Consider the following 18,623-nt stretch of genomic DNA (forward strand, 5'->3'; position numbering starts at 1 on the left):
GTAGTGCAATAAGGTAATTCTACTTAGGCTAACAAAAATGCTGCTTTCACAATAGGGGGCTGCAGTCCTCAACAGAACAAGGGGCAGGAAGAGTTGCCATAAGCATTCTGAGGCCCTAAACACATATTTTTGCTCATCTTGAAAACCTTTGGCCTCCACCTTCCCATAAGACCTTTTGACCTAGTATTAGAATTACACAAGGCACTCGTGTCTTAGTTCCAGACTAACTCCTGGCCCATCACCCAATTTCTGCCTAATTGCGACGTTTCCAAGATGGCAGTAGCCCCCTGATTGTTGGGGGGCTCTGCTTCCGTTTCCGGGACAGAATCCGGAAGTGCCAGTTGAGGGTCCTCTTCCTATTTTCAGTTGCGTCGGCAGCTGGAGAAGAACGGTCGGTGATGGCGGCGGTCGCAGCGGACTCAGCTGCAGCTGCCATCCCGGCCTCCGCTGAGGAGAGAGAGAGACAGCGCGAGGCAATGCCAGGCCTGGACGAACAGTGGCGCCAAGTCGAGAATGGGCGAGAGCGTCCACTGCGAGCTGGCGAAAGCTGGTGAGGCTGGGCTTCAATGAAGCCTTGGCCAAGGGGACCGTGGGGGCGTTAATATCAGTGGGGTACTTAGAAGCCAAATTTCTGACGAAGAAGCCGTGCGAGGCGGGGAAGGGGCTGGGTGGGCAGGCGGGAGATAGGGGGCGTGGAGGTGCTAGTGAATGAATCCCTGCGTTTGGGGAAGAGGCGGGGCCCGAGAGGGGCAGTCGGCCGCCTGAGGACAAAATGGGGTTTGTTTGTGGCAGAGGTGGGGCGTGAAAGGAAAGACCTCGGAGGTTGGGGACTGCATCTTCTGGGGAGGGGGTGAGAGGGGACTGCGTTTCGGAACCTGAAGCCTGGAAAGGAGGCTGGCTCCGTCCTTAACTCGGGGGCGTGGCGTGTGTTACGAAACGTTGCGTCGGTTGCGAGGAACGGCCGACGAGTTCTTGAAGCGCCTGGGAACCAGACGAGCTTGGTGGCGTCAGCTGAAGAGCAACTCCTTAGCCTATAGCTGTGGGCCGAGGGGCGGAGGGGGAGGTGCTTTGGGGGAGGGTGCCCGGCTCCTGGGAACGAGGCTAAGGGCTGAGGTGGGGCGAACTGTGGAGGAGGGCGGCGCCTAGGACAGAAAATGGCGCCTGCAAAAGAGCAAAGATTGTGACGCGATAGTTTGTTTTTTTAAATTCATCGTAGCCAAGATCTCCTTCCTAGGACAGGAGAAAGCGCAGGTGATTATAAAGGAAGGTTCTTTGAAAGAAAATTCCTATTTCAGAAATTTTTGTAATAAGTAGAAAATGGTTATTTAAAAAGAATCTACAGCTTTGACAAATTGTTTTTACTGATTTTTTAAAAACTGCTAATCATTGCCTCAAAATTTACTGCTCCCGGGTTCTTATTTCTCTCCGAGTTGCGCCCCTTTTTTTAAATTATGAAATTTGTAAGACCTACAAAGAATATAGTATAAAACATTTTTACACAAATTGATGGACATCCTGCTGAAAGAAATGGTTCGTACGCTTCAAAAATGGCAAGGTCTTGAAAGACATGCGGAAGAACTGTTCCAGATTGAAGGAATTAATGCAGTTTAACAAGTCACAATTAAATACGACTTCTGATCCTCAGTTGGATCATAGAACCAGGAAAAATAAATTATTTTTAAAAATCAGGGTTCTTTCTCATAATTTCTTTCACTGTAAATTTCATTGGGAAAAAAATCGGTGAAATTTGACTTAGGTCGGTAGATAAAATATCGCTACTTGATAATTTCTTACTTGTGATAATTGTAATGTGGTAATGAAAGAATATCCCTTGTTTAATGAAAAGTGCATGCTAAAAATTTAGGGATAAGGAACCATGGTGTAAGCAACATCAAATGATTGAAAAACTAGCCTATTTAAAAATGTATATGAGAGGCAGAAGATTATGGAAATATATGTCTTAGAATGCAAAGTTTAGTTAGACAAGAGGAACAAATTCAAGAAACCCATGTACAAAATGGTGATAATAATGAATAGCAACCTAGTCTATACTTGAAAATTGCTTAATAGATTTTACATGTTCTTAACCCAAAAAACTATGACACAACTGCTATGTTAAGTAGCTTGTTTTAGTGTTTTCAATGTATATATCAACACATGCTGTATACCACAAATGCACATATTTTTGTCTATTTTAAGATAAATAAAAATAACCCAGAAATGATATGGGAAAATAAGAATAGAGCAAATGGATAAAGTGTGTTAGATTTGGGGAATCTAAGGGCTTACAGAGAAGTCCTTGTATTGTTTTACCCCCTCCTTTTTGGAGGCAGAGTCTCTCTATTATGTAGCCCTGGCTGTCAGGGAACTTACTATGTCTACCAGGCTGGTCTTAAACTCAGAAATCTGGCTGAGATTACAGGCGTGCTCCACTATGCCTGGCTGCTGCTGCTGCTTATTCTGATTTCTGTTTTCAGTGAGTTTATTTTTTAAAAAATGCAAAATTTTATGTGTGGATTCATCACCCATGTGAAGATGCATAACATGACCTTAAAAAAATCCTGTGAATGTACTAAATGTCCCTGCTTCATGAGAAACTGCCACCCTAAATTTTGCATTAAAGGGCTCTTTTCACATGTTTCATTATCATAAGATTTTCCACCATTCATATTTATATGTGTGTATACACACACACACAGAGTGTTTATAAAGTAGACTGGATACATACCATGAGCCCTTATATGACGTGATAAATGGTAATCTGTATGATCTAATTTGAGACATTAACCTTGATCTGTTAACTATAGCTTTGTCTGCCAGGTTTCTCAAATGTTAAGATGCTGTTCTCTTAAGCAGTGATTTTTTTTAAATACATATTTAAATATATATGTATATATCATGTCCATCTGTTCCCCAGGATGTCTAACAGTTTCCTGTCTCATGCATAAATGGTAAAATCCTGAGTGACTTGCAAGACTTGGAGGCTGATACCCTACTTCCATTCTAACTTTTTTCTCTAATCGCTCTGATTACCAGCCCACCAGCCCCTCCCTCTCAGGGCCATCCATATTAAACTGTTGCTGTTCTTTACATTTTAGGGCCTTTTCTAGGTTTTCCCACTTTACAGAGGTCCTAAATAGCAGTGCCAGTGAAATGTGTATACATGATTGAGGAGATAAATTACAGTTCCAAAACTGAAGGATATAATGATTTTATGCCATTATATCATAGTTCCCCGAAAAGAAATAGCCTCAATTCATCCTGAAAATAAACAATAAGCAGACTGGTTTTTTTTTTTTTTGTAGCTCATTTGGAGATGTCCAAAAGATCCTCAAAGCTTTGATTCATGCCTTGTCTTCTTTGTTAATGGCCTTTTAAATTACCCTGCCAGTAGTGGATCTTCTCTGGAGTGAAGAAAATGGTTTGGAATAAGTAGAGGTGGTGGGTACACAATATTGTGAATGTACTAAATGTTAATGAATTGTTCATTTTAAAATGGGTTTTTATGTTAATTTCACATCATTAAAAAAATTACCACACCAGTGTTGGTTGAATATTAAAGCCAATTTGTTTCTCCTGTTGGAATTGTTATGAATATGTTTTGCCAAGCTCTACTTTTTGATGCTTATCTAAATTAAGTAAGAGCAAAGTATCTCAATGTTATATATATTGCCCTAGTTGGGAAATACGTATTTATAAAGCATTTAAACTCGAGGATTAGCTCCAAATTGTGCATCTGTGTCAGTATTATCTACATCTCCCATCCTTGCTTGGTTCTGTAGCAGATTTAAACAAGTGCAGTTCATTAATTTGGTTGTCTTTACTGATTAAACGTCTTAAATGCATTTATTTGGGGGTGGGGCACACCATGTGACTCTGCTGAGGAGTCCAGAGAACTGAATCAGTTACCTCCTTCCACTGTGTAGGTCCTGGGGGATCAAATTCAGGTCAGTAGGTTTGGTGGTAAGCACCTTTACCTACGGACCATCTTACCTGCCTTCTACCTTATTTTTTGATAAAGGGCTTCTGATTGAACCCGGAACCCTGTTTCAGCTAGACTGCCAACAAACTTGTCTCCACTCCCCTGCCCCAAGTGCTGAGATTACCACCATGCCAGACTTTTTGCTCAGTTTTTACATAGATACTGAGGATCTGAACACAGCAAACCACTTGACCCAGCCCTAAAGGTTTTGAGAACACATTTAAATAAGTTCCTAAGAAAGTTTTAGTTCTTGTGACAATGAATTATCTACACATTTGAATCAAGGACAGTTGAGAAACCCTGGGCAGAAATGTACAGGACACAGACAACTTCCTAACAGTAAGCAACTATGAGTTCTTTTTTGTTTGTTTTCTGTTTTTCGAGACAGGGTTTCTCTGTGTAGCCTTGGCAGTCCTGGAACTCAATCTGTAGACCAGACTGGTCTCGAACTCAAATATGCCTGCCTCTGCCTCCCGAGTGCTGGGATCAGGGGTGTGCGCCACCTCCACCAGGCCTGACTGGAGTTACCAAGTAAAGGAAGAAAGGTAGCTAGGTTTAGAGAGGTGCACAGTACATGAAGAGAAACCAGTTTCATAGGACATTAAGAAAGGTTTTTGCTGTAGTATGTCTAATCCTACATGATCAGTTGTTCTTAACTGGGGAAGATAAACTGTTCTTTTGAGGTCTCAGGCTGGCCACAGACTAGTGACAGTTCTTTGATAGCCTCCAAAGCTAAGTTTTTTGGATGTGCCATTTAAAAAATATTAAATAGGAAGAACTGGGAATGCTGACACATGTTTGTAGGCCCTTTTTTATCCCAGCATTAAGGAGGTGGAGACAGGGGAATCAGAAAGTCAAGGTCAACGTAGGCTACATGAGAGCTTGATCTTTAAAAGAAGTTGGAAAAATGAAAGTTATTGCAAAAATTTCAAATTAAAAGTTCCCAATGGTAGCTCCTGCTTTACTGCCAACACCATGAAAGCAAAGGCAGGCCTGGTCTGCAAAGTGAGTTCCAGGTTATACACTGAGTTTCTGTCTCAAAAATGGATGAATATATATGTGTGTGTGAGTATATATATATATATATATATATATATATATATATATATATATATATTCTTATTGGCCTTTGTGTTATCTCCCAGAGATAATTTAGACATAAAAGAACGTTTTTGTTAAGTTTAGGAAGACAGATAAGCAGTACTTAAGAGATGTAGGTATGGTAGCTTGTGTGTGATTTCAGTGTTCAAGAGGCTGAAGCAGGAGGATTGCCACAAGTTTGAGGCCAGTCTGGGAAGAATATTTAGGAAACAAGATGAGCATGGTAAAAAAAAAAAAAGAAGAAGAAAGAAAGAAAGAATACAACAACAACAACAACAACAAAAGCATCTGAAATCCTGGCATTTGGGAAGCTAAAGCAGGAGGGCCATGAGTTTGAGGCTATCCAGGGCAACATAATGAGCTCTAGTCCAACTGGAGCTATAAAGTGAAGCCCTGTCTCAAAAATGTTACAGGCAAGATGAGAAGTATAGTTAGTTTTATAAGAGCATAGTGGTAAAGATTATTAGGTCGCCATCCTCCTTATATAGTTCAAGGTCAGCCTGGGCTACATAAAAACCCTGTCTCAACACCCAAATAAGATGAATTAAGAGTATGCAGCCAGGTGGTGATAGCGCTTGCCTTTAATCCCAGCTCTCTGGAGGCAGAGGCAGGCAAATTTTAGGACAGCTTGGTCTATGTAGTGAGTTCTAGGACAGCCAGAGCTACATAGTAAGACTTTGTCTCAAAATAAAAAAAGAACGTTAAAGAGGGGGACAGGAGAAATAACTCAACAATTAAGAAGAGATACTGCTTCCAGAGGCCCCGAGTTTGGTTCCAACATTCACAAGTGGCTCACAAGCACCTGTAACTCTAGCTCCAGTAAATCTGACGTCCTGGCCTCTAAGAGCCCCTGAGATCACGTGCACATACTCTCACACAAGTACATAATTAAAAGTGTGAAAAAGAAAACATTAAGAATTGGTAATAGTTTGGTGGCAAAAAAAAAGACTATAGTAATTTTATACCAAAGACTCAAATCATATTTTGATATGTTCGCCACAGGATAATGAACAGTAAAGAGCTTACTAGTAAACTTATTTAAGTAAATTTGATCGAGCAATGTTATGTTTATTATCTATAACTTTTTATATTGTTGTGCAGGATGGTGGTGATAGGCTGGTGATAGGAGTAATGAAAGAATTCACCAAGATTGCCGGGCGGTGGTGGCACACGCCTTTAATCCTAATATTTGGGAGGCAGAGGCAGGTGGATCTCTGTGAGTTCGAGGCCAGGTTGGTTTACAAAGTGAGTTCTAAGGCAGCCAGGATTGTTACACAAAGAAACCCGAAAGAAAGAAAGAAAGAAAGAAAGAAAGAAAGAAAGAAAGAAAGAAAGAAAGAAAGAAAGAAGAAAGAAAATTCACAGAGATGGAAAAAGGCACAAGTAGAGAGCTTTTTATGTAAGAGGCAGCTTTCACTGAGGCAGGAGTGTTGTGTGCAGGCAGTGTTTTGTAGCTGGGGCTTAAGGCAGAGTTAACTCTTTCTGATCAGATATGCTTTGATCCCATCCATCCCTGCATCAGTGACTACCTTGTTCTGAGGATATCTGTTCCAGAGTGGTGTCTACATTTGTTTTTTTCTGTTTTTATGAGATTAAATCTTATGCTAGCCTGGCCGGGCCCACATTTAAAGAAGTTTTCCTGCATCCCAAGTGCTTACCTGGCTAGTTAGGTGTGTGTGAGTGTGCGTGTGTGTGTGTGTGTGTGTGTGTGTGTGTGTGTGTGAGAGAGAGAGAGAGAGAGAGAGAGAGAGAGAGAGAGAGAGAGAGAGAGTTCAATTTAAGACCTATTGTATGCTAGGCAAGTGATCTATCACTAAACTATAGCCCCCAATCCTAAACTAACTGAAGTTTTGCCAAAGGGTGATTTTAGTGTTAAATTTTCTTTTAAAAATCTGCGTTTTAAGGTGAGGGGCTAGAGAGATGGTTCAGTGGTTAAAACGGTTTACTGCTCTTGCAGAGGAGCCAACTTCAATTTCCAATACTGAAGTCAGGGAGTTCACAATTGCTTGTAACTCTAGCTCCATGGAAGATTTGAAGCCTTTGACCTCTATGAGCACTTATATTCGTGTGCACATTTCTACCCACAGACACATAGAGATATACATAATTAGAAATGAAATCTTGTTTTTATTTACTTTTTAGATAATTTATTTAACTTTATTTTATGTGCATTGATTGGTGTGAAGGTTTCAGATCCCCTGGAGCTGGAGTTATAGACAGTTGTAAGCTGCCATGTGGGTGCTGAGAATCAAACCTGGGTCCTCTGGAAGAGCAGCCAGTGCTCTTAACCACGAAGTCATCTCTCTCCAGCCCCTAACATCTTGTTTTTAAAGTTGAGCAGGATCTTCCTTTGCATTGAAAATACTAAATTAACTTTACTTCATAAGTGAACCTCATAAACTGACTGTAAAGGCCAGTAAAGCTGGAAGGAGGAATGGCGGTGTATGCGCTGATAGGCTGAATGATAGATTTATGGCCTGAGCTAGCTCCTAGGTGGGAATGTGTACTTTTCTGGAATGAGTAATATGGCATGGTCTGGGGAGTAGGGAGGGTAATGTAGAGTCGAAAAACACAAATGCAGAAATTCAAAGTCAGGTGTGATTCATGTTTGTAATCTTAGCGTGGAAGCTGAGGCAACAAGTTCACTGCCAACCAGTAGTGTGTAGTGAAACCCTGTCTCAAATTCAAACTAAATTCATAACATAGCTGCACATGGGGGCTATGTACACACCTTTTTAATTCCAGCATTTGGGAAGCTGAGGCAGAAGGATCCGAAGAGCTTAAGGTCAACTTAAGCTACATATATAGTATGTTCCAGGCCTGTCTGGATGGCACAAGACCTCATTAGGAAAAAGGGGGAAATGAATGAAAAAAAAATTTGAATAATCTAATGTCCAAATATGCATTTCACAGAATAAATTTTGCTTTTTACTTATTTTTTAAATGCTGCTGGAAACTTTTTTCTTAAATTATAGTGGCTTGGTGGTTAATTGTGCAAGTGATGAGAAGTTGTATAGCTAGCTCCTAAATAATCATATGACACCCTTGTTGTCTGTCTGGGTTCCAGGTTCCTTGTGGCGCAACACTGGTATAAACAGTGGGAGGTGTATGTGAAGGAAGGGGACCAGGATGCTGACACCTTTCCTGGCTGTATCAACAATGCTGGACTCTTCGAAGGTACCGAGCTTCTGTATCTCCCCCATCAACCTTGCTCTGGAGTTCTGATCCTCTCTGTTCCCACAAGTGACCATACTCCCATTCTCTAAGCTTAGTCATTTGTGGGGTGGCCAGAGTTAACAGTTTCTTCCTTAATCCATTCCCTGTCTTGTTCACACCCCCTACTCCCTGCAGATCAGATAAGTTGGCACCTCAGGGAGGGACTGCTAGAAGGAGATGATTATGTGCTGCTCCCAGCGACTGCTTGGAATTACCTGGTCAGCTGGTATGGTCTAGAAGATGGCCAGCCACCTATTGAGCGCAAGGTATATGGGTGGGGCAGATACTAGGGGCATATGTTAGATTTTTATGGAAACTGGGGCGGAGGAAGACCATGTAGGGTTGGGGTAGGTCCAGAGTTGTGTGTACCTGTATTTCCCTGTCAGTTGGGTAGGTTTATGGGTATTGGTGCTCCTCTGCCTTCACAGGTTATAGAACTTCCTGGCATACGAAAGGTGGAATTATACCCAATAGAGCTGTTGCTTGTCCAGCACAGTGATATGGAAACAGCTTTCACCATTCAGTTCAGCCATACTGATTCTCTGGGTGAGTCTCAGGGCCTCTGGGATAAATTCCTGTTTTTAATCTTGAGTCACATCTCAATGACCTGAGGATGTGTGAGGATCAAGTTACAGCATCCTGAGAAGACACCAATCAAACCATGGAAGACAAAAGTGGTGGCCAAATTGAGCACGGACACTGGGTGTCTACTAGAGTCCAGAGAGGATGAGCTGTATTCCAGTTGTTTGAGTGGGGTGCAAAGGAGTTATGAGTGTGTTAAGTGTGTGGGTCACTCATTTGGAAATTGATTTGAGGACACAAGATACTGGCTAAGTAAACAAAGTCTAAAAATGAGCTAAAGCTATCAAAGAGGTCAGTATTCTGGGATCCCAGAATATATGGTCTTGTTCCATCACCCTCCACAGACCTAGTCTTGCAAACAGCTCGGGAGCAATTTCTGGTGGAGCCCCAGGAAGATACACGCCTCTGGATCAAGAACTCAGAGGGCTCTTTGGATCGATTGTGCAACACACAGATCACACTACTTGATGCTTCCCTTGAGACTGGGCAGGTAACAATAGAGAGGATTTCTTTGCACAGGTAGCCTGGTGGACAGATTCCTGGCAGTAGTCAGATCAGGGAAGGGTAGGGTGCACTTTAGGCCTTTCATTAATAGTTCTCTTTTTCCTTTCTCTACTTCTAACCTAGTTGGTCATCATGGAGACCCGAAACAAAGATGGCACTTGGCCCAGCGCACAGCTATGTGGCATGTGAGCCCTGGGGGTGTCGTGCAGAGTTGGGGTACCCCATTGTAGGCATACAGAACCTACCGATACAGAGCACCCACCTGTAGTAGGCTCTTAGCTCATAGGGTTTCTCATTCAACCCCAGGAACAGCATGCCAGAAGAGGATGAAGACTTCCAGGGCCAGCCGGGCATCTGTGGCCTTACCAATCTGGGCAACACATGCTTCATGAACTCGGCCCTACAGGTTGGGCCATTAGATCTATGTCTGGCACAGCTGCAGGGATTAGGTATTGGGGACAGAGCTAGGGGATGGAGGGGGATGATGATTGCAGTACAAGGGGTCAGGTTGAAAGCCAAGGCTCCACAAATCTGATCTAGCGTGCCCACATTTTCTCCTGAAGTATCAACACCTTCTCCCTCTACTTGCTCCCCATTCTCCCTTCTTTCCTTTGGCACTACCATTTTCCTCCTCCAGAGATACTGATGTCTTTCCCTGATCCTTTTACTGCATCCCCACCACCAACCCTTCCCCTTCTCTCTTCCATTTCCCTTTCCTTCCTCCTTCCTTTTCTTTTCTCACTTGAGCCACCTCACCTCTCCTCTACCTCTTTCACTGGGCCCTACTACCACAGTGCCTCAGCAATGTGCCACAGCTTACGGAATACTTTCTCAACAACCGCTACCTGGAGGAACTCAACTTCCGGAACCCTCTGGGCATGAAGGGTGAGCTTGCTGAGGCCTATGCTGATCTGGTAAAGCAGACTTGGTCTGGCTACCACCGCTCCATTGTGCCGAATGTGTTCAAGGTGTGACTCAACCCCATGGGCTCTCACCTTCCTTGCTCTTTCTTCTCCTAACTCCTGCTCACTCTACTACCCGACTGTCTCCTCAGAACAAGGTTGGCCATTTTGCATCCCAGTTTCTGGGCTACCAGCAGCATGACTCACAGGAACTACTGTCATTCCTCCTGGATGGACTGCATGAGGACCTCAATCGAGTCAAAAAGAAAGAATATGTTGAGCTATGCAATGGTGCTGGACGACCGGATTTGGTAGGCTACTCACTAAAGCTGCATGACCACTGCCTTGGGAATTCTCTGGTTTCCCTGGTTTACCTAACACCTTACTATTTCCTCAGTTCCCCTATCTTGACCTTTACTACAACCTTTGTCATAGCACCATGTCTGTTCCCATACCTATCTCAGAGTAACCCCAATTAGGCTCCTATCCTGTCCCGGCTCTGACAGTAAACATAGATTCTAGAGAGACCTAGCTGTCCTTCTGCCACTAGGCTTCAATAGGTCCTTTTCCTAAAACCCCTATGAATTCACCCCCAACTTTTCCTTCTACTCCAACCCACCATACTTGTCAACAGGAAGTAGCACAGGAAGCCTGGCAAAACCACAAACGACGAAATGATTCTGTGATTGTGGACACTTTCCATGGCCTCTTCAAGTCCACTCTGGTTTGCCCTGATTGTGGCAATGTGTCTGTGACCTTTGACCCCTTCTGCTACCTCAGCGTCCCACTGCCTGTCTGCCCCAGGAGGGTCTTGGAGGTCTTCTTTGTCCCCATGGATCCCCGCCGCAAGCCAGAACAGGTGGGGGTATGGGAACACAATGAGGGACATGAAGTCAGAATTTGATTGCTTTCCTCAAGGTTTTCTGCATTAACCTACCTCTTCTGTGGATATTATTTCTCCCTCAGCACCGGGTTGTGGTCCCCAAGAAAGGCAATATTTCAGATCTATGTGTGGCCCTGTCCACACACACAAGTGTTGCACCAGACAAGGTAAGACTTTGCAGAGAGAGGTTGGGTAGGTAGGTTTTAAAGGAAAAAGGGCCTTGCATACTGACTGTTCCCCATGCCCCTGTCCTATTCCCAGATGATAGTAGCTGATGTCTTCAGTCACCGATTCTATAAGCTCTACCAACTGGAGGATCCTCTGAGTAGCATCTTGGATCGTGATGATATCTTTGTGTGAGTGAAAAGACTAAGGGGAATGAAGAAAGGAAAAGCTCCCCCTACCTTTTGTTTTGCCTTGCTGGGGGATGGAACTCAGAACTCAAGAGCATATTAGACAAGTACTCTTAATACGTGAGCTACACTTACAGTCCAATATATGCAAAAGTAAATAAATATGTCAAGAGAGAGAGCCAGAGACAAAGAGATGGTCTCCCTATGTAGCCCTAGCTGACCTGGAAAATGTAGACCAGACTGTCCTCAGATTTAGAGATCCATCTGCCTCTGCCTCCCAGGTGCTGGGATTAAAAGTGTATATCACTATGTCCAGCAATATGCTCCTTTTAAAATGTATCCATTCTTTATTTTGTAGGTGCTGGAATTAGAACCCAAGCCCCCTGCATGCTAGGCAAGTGTGCTACCACTGAACTAGGCTTTGTTTCCCACAATTTTAAAACTTTGGGCAACTAAAAGCTAAACAGTGCTTTGTGAATAGAAATTTTCTTTGTAGCCTAGTGGTGGTGGTGGCACACGCCTTTAATCGCAGCATACTGGAAGCAGAGGTAGGTGGATGTCTGTGAGTTCAAGGCCAGCCTGGTCTACAGAGTGAGTTTCAGGACAGGCTCCAAAGCTACACAGAGAAACTCTGTCTCGAAAAACCAGATAGATAGATAGATAGATAGATAGATAGATAGATAGATAGATAGATAGATAGATAGATAGATAGATAGATAGAATGAAAAAAGAAAAGGGAACTTTTCTTTGTAAACAAAAGTGTTTTCTACAGAAAAAAAGATGTTTTAATCCTTGTTTATTAACCCCCTCAGTATTCCTGTTACTAAAGCTCTTCCTAAAACAATATATAGACAAAGTCATCTAGTAGTTCATAAAGTGCAATATTTCACAGATTTTTAGACCCTTTAAATATTTTGGAAAAAGGCTAGGCAGCTAACTCGGTGGTTAAGGGCACTGGCTGGTCTTCCAGGGACTCAGGTTCAATTCCCAGCACCCACATGGAGACTCACGACTATCAGTAACTCCAGTCTCGGGATCCAGTGTCCTCTTTTAACCTCTGCAGTCACCAGGAACACATTTGATACACAGATATACATACAGGCAGAACACCCATACACACAAAACAGTAATGATAAAGTATTTAGGTGAGGCAGGCAAGATGGCTCTGGGTAAAAACATTTCCACAAGCCTGAAAATCTGAACCTGTAATGGAAGGAGGGAACTGTCTCCTGCAAGATGTATTCTGACCTAAAAATGTGTCTTGGTATGTGTATACCCATACTTAAACACACATACTAATAATAAATGAATAAAGCCTACACTTTTTTTGGACTGAGGTGAATGAATAGACAACTGGAGGGCAAAGTCAGGGATTCTTTCTTGGGATTCCTTAGTCAAGAATAAACTAATGACTGCCCACCTCCCCATCCCCACCACATACACAGATATGAGGTGACCGGTCGGATTGAGCCTGTTGAGGGTTCAAGAGATGATATTGTGGTTCCTGTTTACCTGCGAGAACGCACCCCATCCCGAGACTACAACAACTCCTACTACGGTCTGATACTTTTTGGGCACCCTCTCCTGGTATCTGTGCCCCGGGACCGGTTCTCCTGGGAGGGCCTATATAACATCCTCATGTATCGGCTTTCGTAAGTACTGCCACTTTACTAGAGTTAGGGGAGGTGGATTTGAGTGAGGAGACCACGGTTAACACTCTGACTTGGCTTCTGAGTTTGGCACATCCAAATGACAGTTCAAATTGAACATAGCAGTAGAACTTCCAGGACTTTTTCTAGACCTCTGCCTCCTCTAGTGCTTCTCTTTGGTTCTGGGAATATAGAGGTGAACAAGACAAAGTAGAGACAATTTCATTTTGTATGTAATTGTCTCTACAGAGAGACTTGGATGTATTTTTACTGGTAGTTTATTCTTGTATCTAAAATCCAGTCCTTACCATGGAAGGCAATTATTAGCTGAATTAATTTCTCCTTCGTTCAAATTCAAAAGTTCATCCTTGCCAGGCGGTGATGGTACACACCTTTAAGCCCAGCACTTGGGAGGCAGAGGCAGGTGGATCTCTGTGAATTCGAAGCCAGCCAGATCTACAGAGCAAGTTCTAGGACAAGGAGAGTCAAGCTTATTACACAGAGAAACCCTGTCTCAAGAAATAAAAAAAAAATTCATCCTAAGGCTTCTCTGAGGTCAATTCAAATTCATAACTAATTGTATATCTGTTTACCAGTGACTTTAGATTTAAATTCCATACTCCAGTATGTGAATAGTTATACGTAGGCCACTACTGGTATTCTTAACTTCTTCATGCATTTATGTTACTACTTTACCATTTTCCAGGTATGGTGGTGCATGCCTATGATCCCTGCTACTTGGGCAGCTGTGGTAGAATCATATGGCTAGTTTGTGTAATTTACTAAAACTGTCTCAAAGCTGGATGATGGTGGCACACACCTTTCATGCCAGCACTTGGCAGGCAGAGGCAGGCAGATCTCTGTGATTAAGGTCTACCTGGTCTACAGAGCAAGTTCCAGGACAGGCAGAGCTGTTACACAGAGAAACTCTGTCTCAAAGAACCAAGCAAAAACATTCTATCTCAGAATAAAAATTTTTTCAGATAAGGGTTGGGAATGTAGCTCAGTATTGAAACATTAGTTTAGCATTCCTTCTTCCCCCCTCCCCCTCCCCCACAGACAAGGTTTCTCTATAGCTTTGGTGCCTCACTTGGAACTAGCTCTTGTAGACCAGATTGGCCTCAAACTCACATTGATTCCCCTGCCTCTGCCTCCTGAGTGCTGGGATTAAAGGTATGCACCACCACCGCCGGGCTCCTTCTAGGTCTTAAGAATGCTAACCTAGGCCAGAACTAGTTCTTTTTTTTTTAAGGTTTTTTTTTTGAGACAGGGTTTCTCTGTAGTTTTGGAGCTTGCCCTGGAACTAGCTCTTGTAGACAAGGATGGTCTTGAACTCACAGAAATCCACCTGCCTCTGCCTCCCGAGTGCTGGGATTAAAAGGCATGCACCACCTCCACCCGGCTAGAGCTAGTTTTAGGACAGGCTCTAAAGCTACACAGAAAAACTGTGTCTCAGGGACTGGAGAGATGGCTCGGTGGTCAAGCCAGAGGACCCGAGATCAATTCCCAGTACCCACATGGCAGCTCACAACTGTCTGTAACCCCAGTTTCAGGGGATCTGACACCTTTACACCAATGCACATAAAATAAAGTGTTTTTTTTTTAAAAAAAAAAAACCCTGTCTTGAAAAGCCAAAAAAAAAAAAAAAAAACCCAAAATCAAAAAAACAAAAAACAAAGCAAAACATGCTGGGCGGTGGTGGCGCATGCCTTTAATCCCAACACTCGGGAGGCAGAGGCAGGCAGATCTCTGTGAGATCGAGGCCAGTCTGGTCTACAAGAGCTAGTTCCAGGACAGGCTCCAAAGCTACAGAGAAACGCTGTCTCGAAAAACAAAGCAAAACAAACAAACAAACAAAATACCTAGGAAGGAAGGGAAGAAAGAAACCTGCTTATATGTATGTAAGTTACCACTGACTTCTCTACCATACTCAAGTAAAACCTTGGGGTGACCCACCATCCTTGTGCCCCTTGCCTTGGGAAGTCTTCTCTGCTCTGTTACAGACGATACGTGACCAAACCCACTTCAGATGAGGATGATGGGGATGAGAAAGGTGAGGCCCCACGAAGGTGAGAAGGGAGAGAGGCCCAATAAGAATGTGTGTATCTTGCTTAGTATGGGTAAAGGGTTGAGGAGCAGTAGGTTTGGGAGATATGTATGACCCATATAGGGTTCCTCAGGATGTGTATCAAAGCCCAGTTCCATGGAGTGCCCACCCCTGATGTCCTTCTAGGTGATGAGGATGATGATGATGGCAATGAAGATAGCAGCAGTGATGAAGAAAAAGAGGAAATGCCTGGCCCTTCCACTACCAATAGTGTCCAAGAAACAGAGCAGGAGCAGGCTGGACCCAGCTCTGGGGTCACTAGGAGATGCCCATTCCTATTAGACAACAGCCTTCACACATCTCAGTGGCCCCCAAGGCGACGGCATAAGCAACTGTTTACCCTGCAAACGGTGAACTCCAATGGAACCAGCGACCGAACCACCTCCCCTGAGGAAATTCAAAGTATGTCATTTGGCTGGGGTTGCAGATAGCAGAAGAATCTACTAGCAACAGGAGCATAACCATCTTCTCTGCACCCCTAGCCCAGCCATACATTGCCATGGATTGGGAACCAGAGATGAAAAGGCGTTACTACGATGAAGTGGAAGCTGAGGTAAATGAAAATGGGACCCTAGGGATGGGAGACCCTTGCAGCTCAACATCAACCCTTTATACACGCTCCCCGTAACTTCAGCTAGGAATGGAACCAAGAGATTTGGGCCCAGGACTGGCCTGGTCTTGGGCCCTGCACACTTCTGGGAGTGCCATGATTCATGGTCTATGATTCACACTGCCCTATTTTTCTTGACCTTCCTCATGCCTGATCCTCTGAACACTAACTCTCCTCCCCAGGGCTATGTGAAACACGACTGTGTGGGATATATGCTGAAGAAAAGTCCAGTGCAGCTGCAGGAGTGCATCAGACTCTTTACCACCGTGGAAACACTTGAGAAGGAGAACCCTTGGTAAGGGCCTGGCATGGTCAAAAGAGAGTTTGTGAGTGGTACTAGCTCACAAACAAGAACAATTGAGAGTACCAGGCACACAGAAAGTCAGAGAACCTTTACAAAATTAAAAGAAGCAATCCATGCCTTCAGTCTTTTAGTGAAGCTGTCTGAGAGGGAGGCGGAATGGATGAGAATGAATCTCTGTAGACCAGATGGTGCACATGAAGAGCACACAAGGCATGAGGCAGGTGCTCATGTTCATTCCTGACTTGGGTTCTATTTGTAGGTACTGCTCCTCCTGTAAGCAACACCAGCTGGCCACCAAGAAGCTGGACCTCTGGATGCTGCCTGAAGTTCTCATTATCCACCTGAAGCGGTTTTCCTTTTCCAAATTATCTCGGGAGAAGCTGGACACCCTGGTGCAGTTTCCTATCCGGTCAGGAGCTTTGGAGTGAAAGGCTGTGTATGGGAAATGGGAAGGTACAGGTGGAGCCCACCCATAGTTTCTATCTTCTCATCCACAGGGATCTGGATTTTTCTGAGTTTGTCATCAAACCAAAGAATGACTCTGCTCCAGATCTGTACAAATACGATCTCATCGCAGTTTCCAACCATTATGGTGGCATGCGTGATGGACACTGTATGTGCCAGTCTGTGGGCAGGGACATGTCCTGGGGGGGGGGGTCTAGACTAGGGCTCAGGATGTACCCAGTGTGTGACTCAGTCAGAGACAAAATCATCAAGGCAGGGGGAGCAGAAAAGTAGATGTGGACACCCCAGAGAGCCAGAAAGGTGGTATGGATGGCTTTTTGCTTATTTCAGATACAACATTTGCCTGCAACAAGGACAGTGGCCAGTGGCACTACTTTGATGACAATAGTGTCTCACCTGTGAATGAGAATCAAATTGAGGTATAGCTTCTGTATCCCCACTTGCCCCCCCCCTTTTTTTGGTTTTTCGAGACAGGGCTTCTCTGTAGCTTTGGAGCCTGTCCTGGAACTAGTTCTTGTAGACCAGGTTGGCCTCGAACTCACAGAGATCCACCTGCCTTTGCCTCTCGAGTGCTGGGATTAAAGGCATGCGCCACCACCGCCCAGCCTTGCCCCCTTTTCTATTACCCCCTTCTGACTTCTAAACTGACCCATGTCCTCTTCCTGCAGTCCAAGGCAGCCTATGTCTTGTTCTACCAACGCCAAGATGTGGCTCGACGCCAGTCTCAGACTGTCTCATCTGACATCCCGACGTCTGCCTCTGGTTCTACACCCAATCCTGAAATCATGGATGTTAACTAAGGGGTCCTGGGACTACCACAGATAAGGAAGCCCCCTTCAACACTCCCTTATGTCTACCCCTCCTCTTACCTGTGTTCATTGCCCCCCAAGCATTGCAGGCTTAGTCCGTGGCTACTGTTTTCTTGTACCGCTGTATTTACTCTCTCAGAAAGAAGAGGCCCTGTGCCCCTGGCAGTGTGCTCCTGCCTGTGTGTGCCTGTACAGCAGTGACTTCCCTCTTAGTCTTATTTATGTTACCCCTTCTCATCTTTTCCTCACCCCAAAGTGTTCTTAGTGGCTGATAATGGGGGTTCACATGAACACAGAGTGTATTTTCTTATTGACACCATATACCTTCTGCCCTGTGTTAAATATACATAAAACATTCCAGTCTGTCCCATGCTTAGCAGTGCTGCTTTTCTTCTTCCCTATGTAATTACCACGTGCTAGTCATAGGTCTTTGTTCTGTGTACTTATTGAAGATCAGGTGAGGTATGTGGTTGATGCTTTTTTGAGTAGGTATGTTGTTTTTGAGACAGGATCTCACTATGTAGCTCTGGCTGTCATGAAACTCCCAGTATGGACTAGGCCCTCTACTCAGAGATTGATCTACCTCTGCCTCCCAAGTACAGGAATTAAAGGCATGGCCACAACACTTGGTGCTTTTGAGTGGTTATTAATCACCTATACCACAGGGACTGCCTTTCAAAGGCTTTTAAAATGCTTGCTGTAGGGACTATATGACTATCCTGGAACTTGCTATATAGACCAGGCTGGCCTTGAACTTGTAGCAGTCTTCCTGTCTGTCTCCTGAACACTAGAATTATAAGCATACATTACCACACCTGGTTCCAAAGCATTTTACAAATATTTACTCTGCCTTCATAATAGATTCTTACTAGAGTCGTCATCTCTAGTTTCTGAAAACAGGTACAGAAGTAAAGGAATGGCTTTGGTTCTGTCAGCTTATTGGTGTATCTGCATATTAGTCTAGATTTTTGAGCTGAAGATCTTTTGAGGGATCTGAGATACTGAGGACACGAAGTGACAGGCATAGCTGTGGGCAAACATTGGGAACATAAAGATACTCACCCAACCACCAGTCACGTCCTAATACTACTCCCTGAGAAGATCCTGTCCTCAGAGGAACTATGAAGCTAGTATACCTGAGCCAGATCAGCCAACT

General features: G+C 44.0%; 1 protein-coding gene across 1 annotated transcript; it reads left to right on the top strand.

The window, feature by feature from the left end:
• The first annotated feature begins 356 nt into the window (after window positions 1-356).
• On the top strand, window positions 357-18,092 carry Usp11 (ubiquitin specific peptidase 11). Its single transcript, XM_048461380.3, has 21 exons — window positions 357-550; window positions 8,151-8,260; window positions 8,435-8,565; window positions 8,728-8,845; window positions 9,226-9,371; window positions 9,509-9,570; window positions 9,692-9,791; window positions 10,180-10,353; window positions 10,440-10,598; window positions 10,922-11,146; window positions 11,254-11,337; window positions 11,432-11,526; window positions 12,969-13,175; window positions 15,176-15,225; window positions 15,406-15,681; window positions 15,762-15,832; window positions 16,072-16,184; window positions 16,453-16,602; window positions 16,691-16,806; window positions 16,989-17,077; window positions 17,327-18,092. Exons 1-21 carry the CDS (start codon window positions 399-401, stop codon window positions 17,456-17,458), a joined length of 2,760 nt encoding a protein of 919 aa, XP_048317337.1. The 5' UTR covers window positions 357-398; the 3' UTR covers window positions 17,459-18,092.
• Window positions 18,093-18,623: the final 531 nt, after the last annotated feature.

Source organism: Myodes glareolus, chromosome X (genome assembly GCF_982192425.1).
Source record: "Myodes glareolus chromosome X, mMyoGla1.1, whole genome shotgun sequence".
Lineage (NCBI taxonomy): Eukaryota > Metazoa > Chordata > Mammalia > Rodentia > Cricetidae > Myodes > Myodes glareolus.

Bases quoted from the DNA above. Each gene is read 5' to 3' on its own strand.
- Usp11 (XM_048461380.3), top strand. From the start codon at position 399: ATGGCGGCGGTCGCAGCGGACTCAGCTGCAGCTGCCATCCCGGCCTCC. The intron at 8,846-9,225 runs GTGAGTCTCAGG...CACCCTCCACAG, and splicing joins CAGCCATACTGATTCTCTGG to ACCTAGTCTTGCAAACAGCT. The intron at 15,682-15,761 runs GTATGTCATTTG...CTGCACCCCTAG, and splicing joins CTCCCCTGAGGAAATTCAAA to CCCAGCCATACATTGCCATG.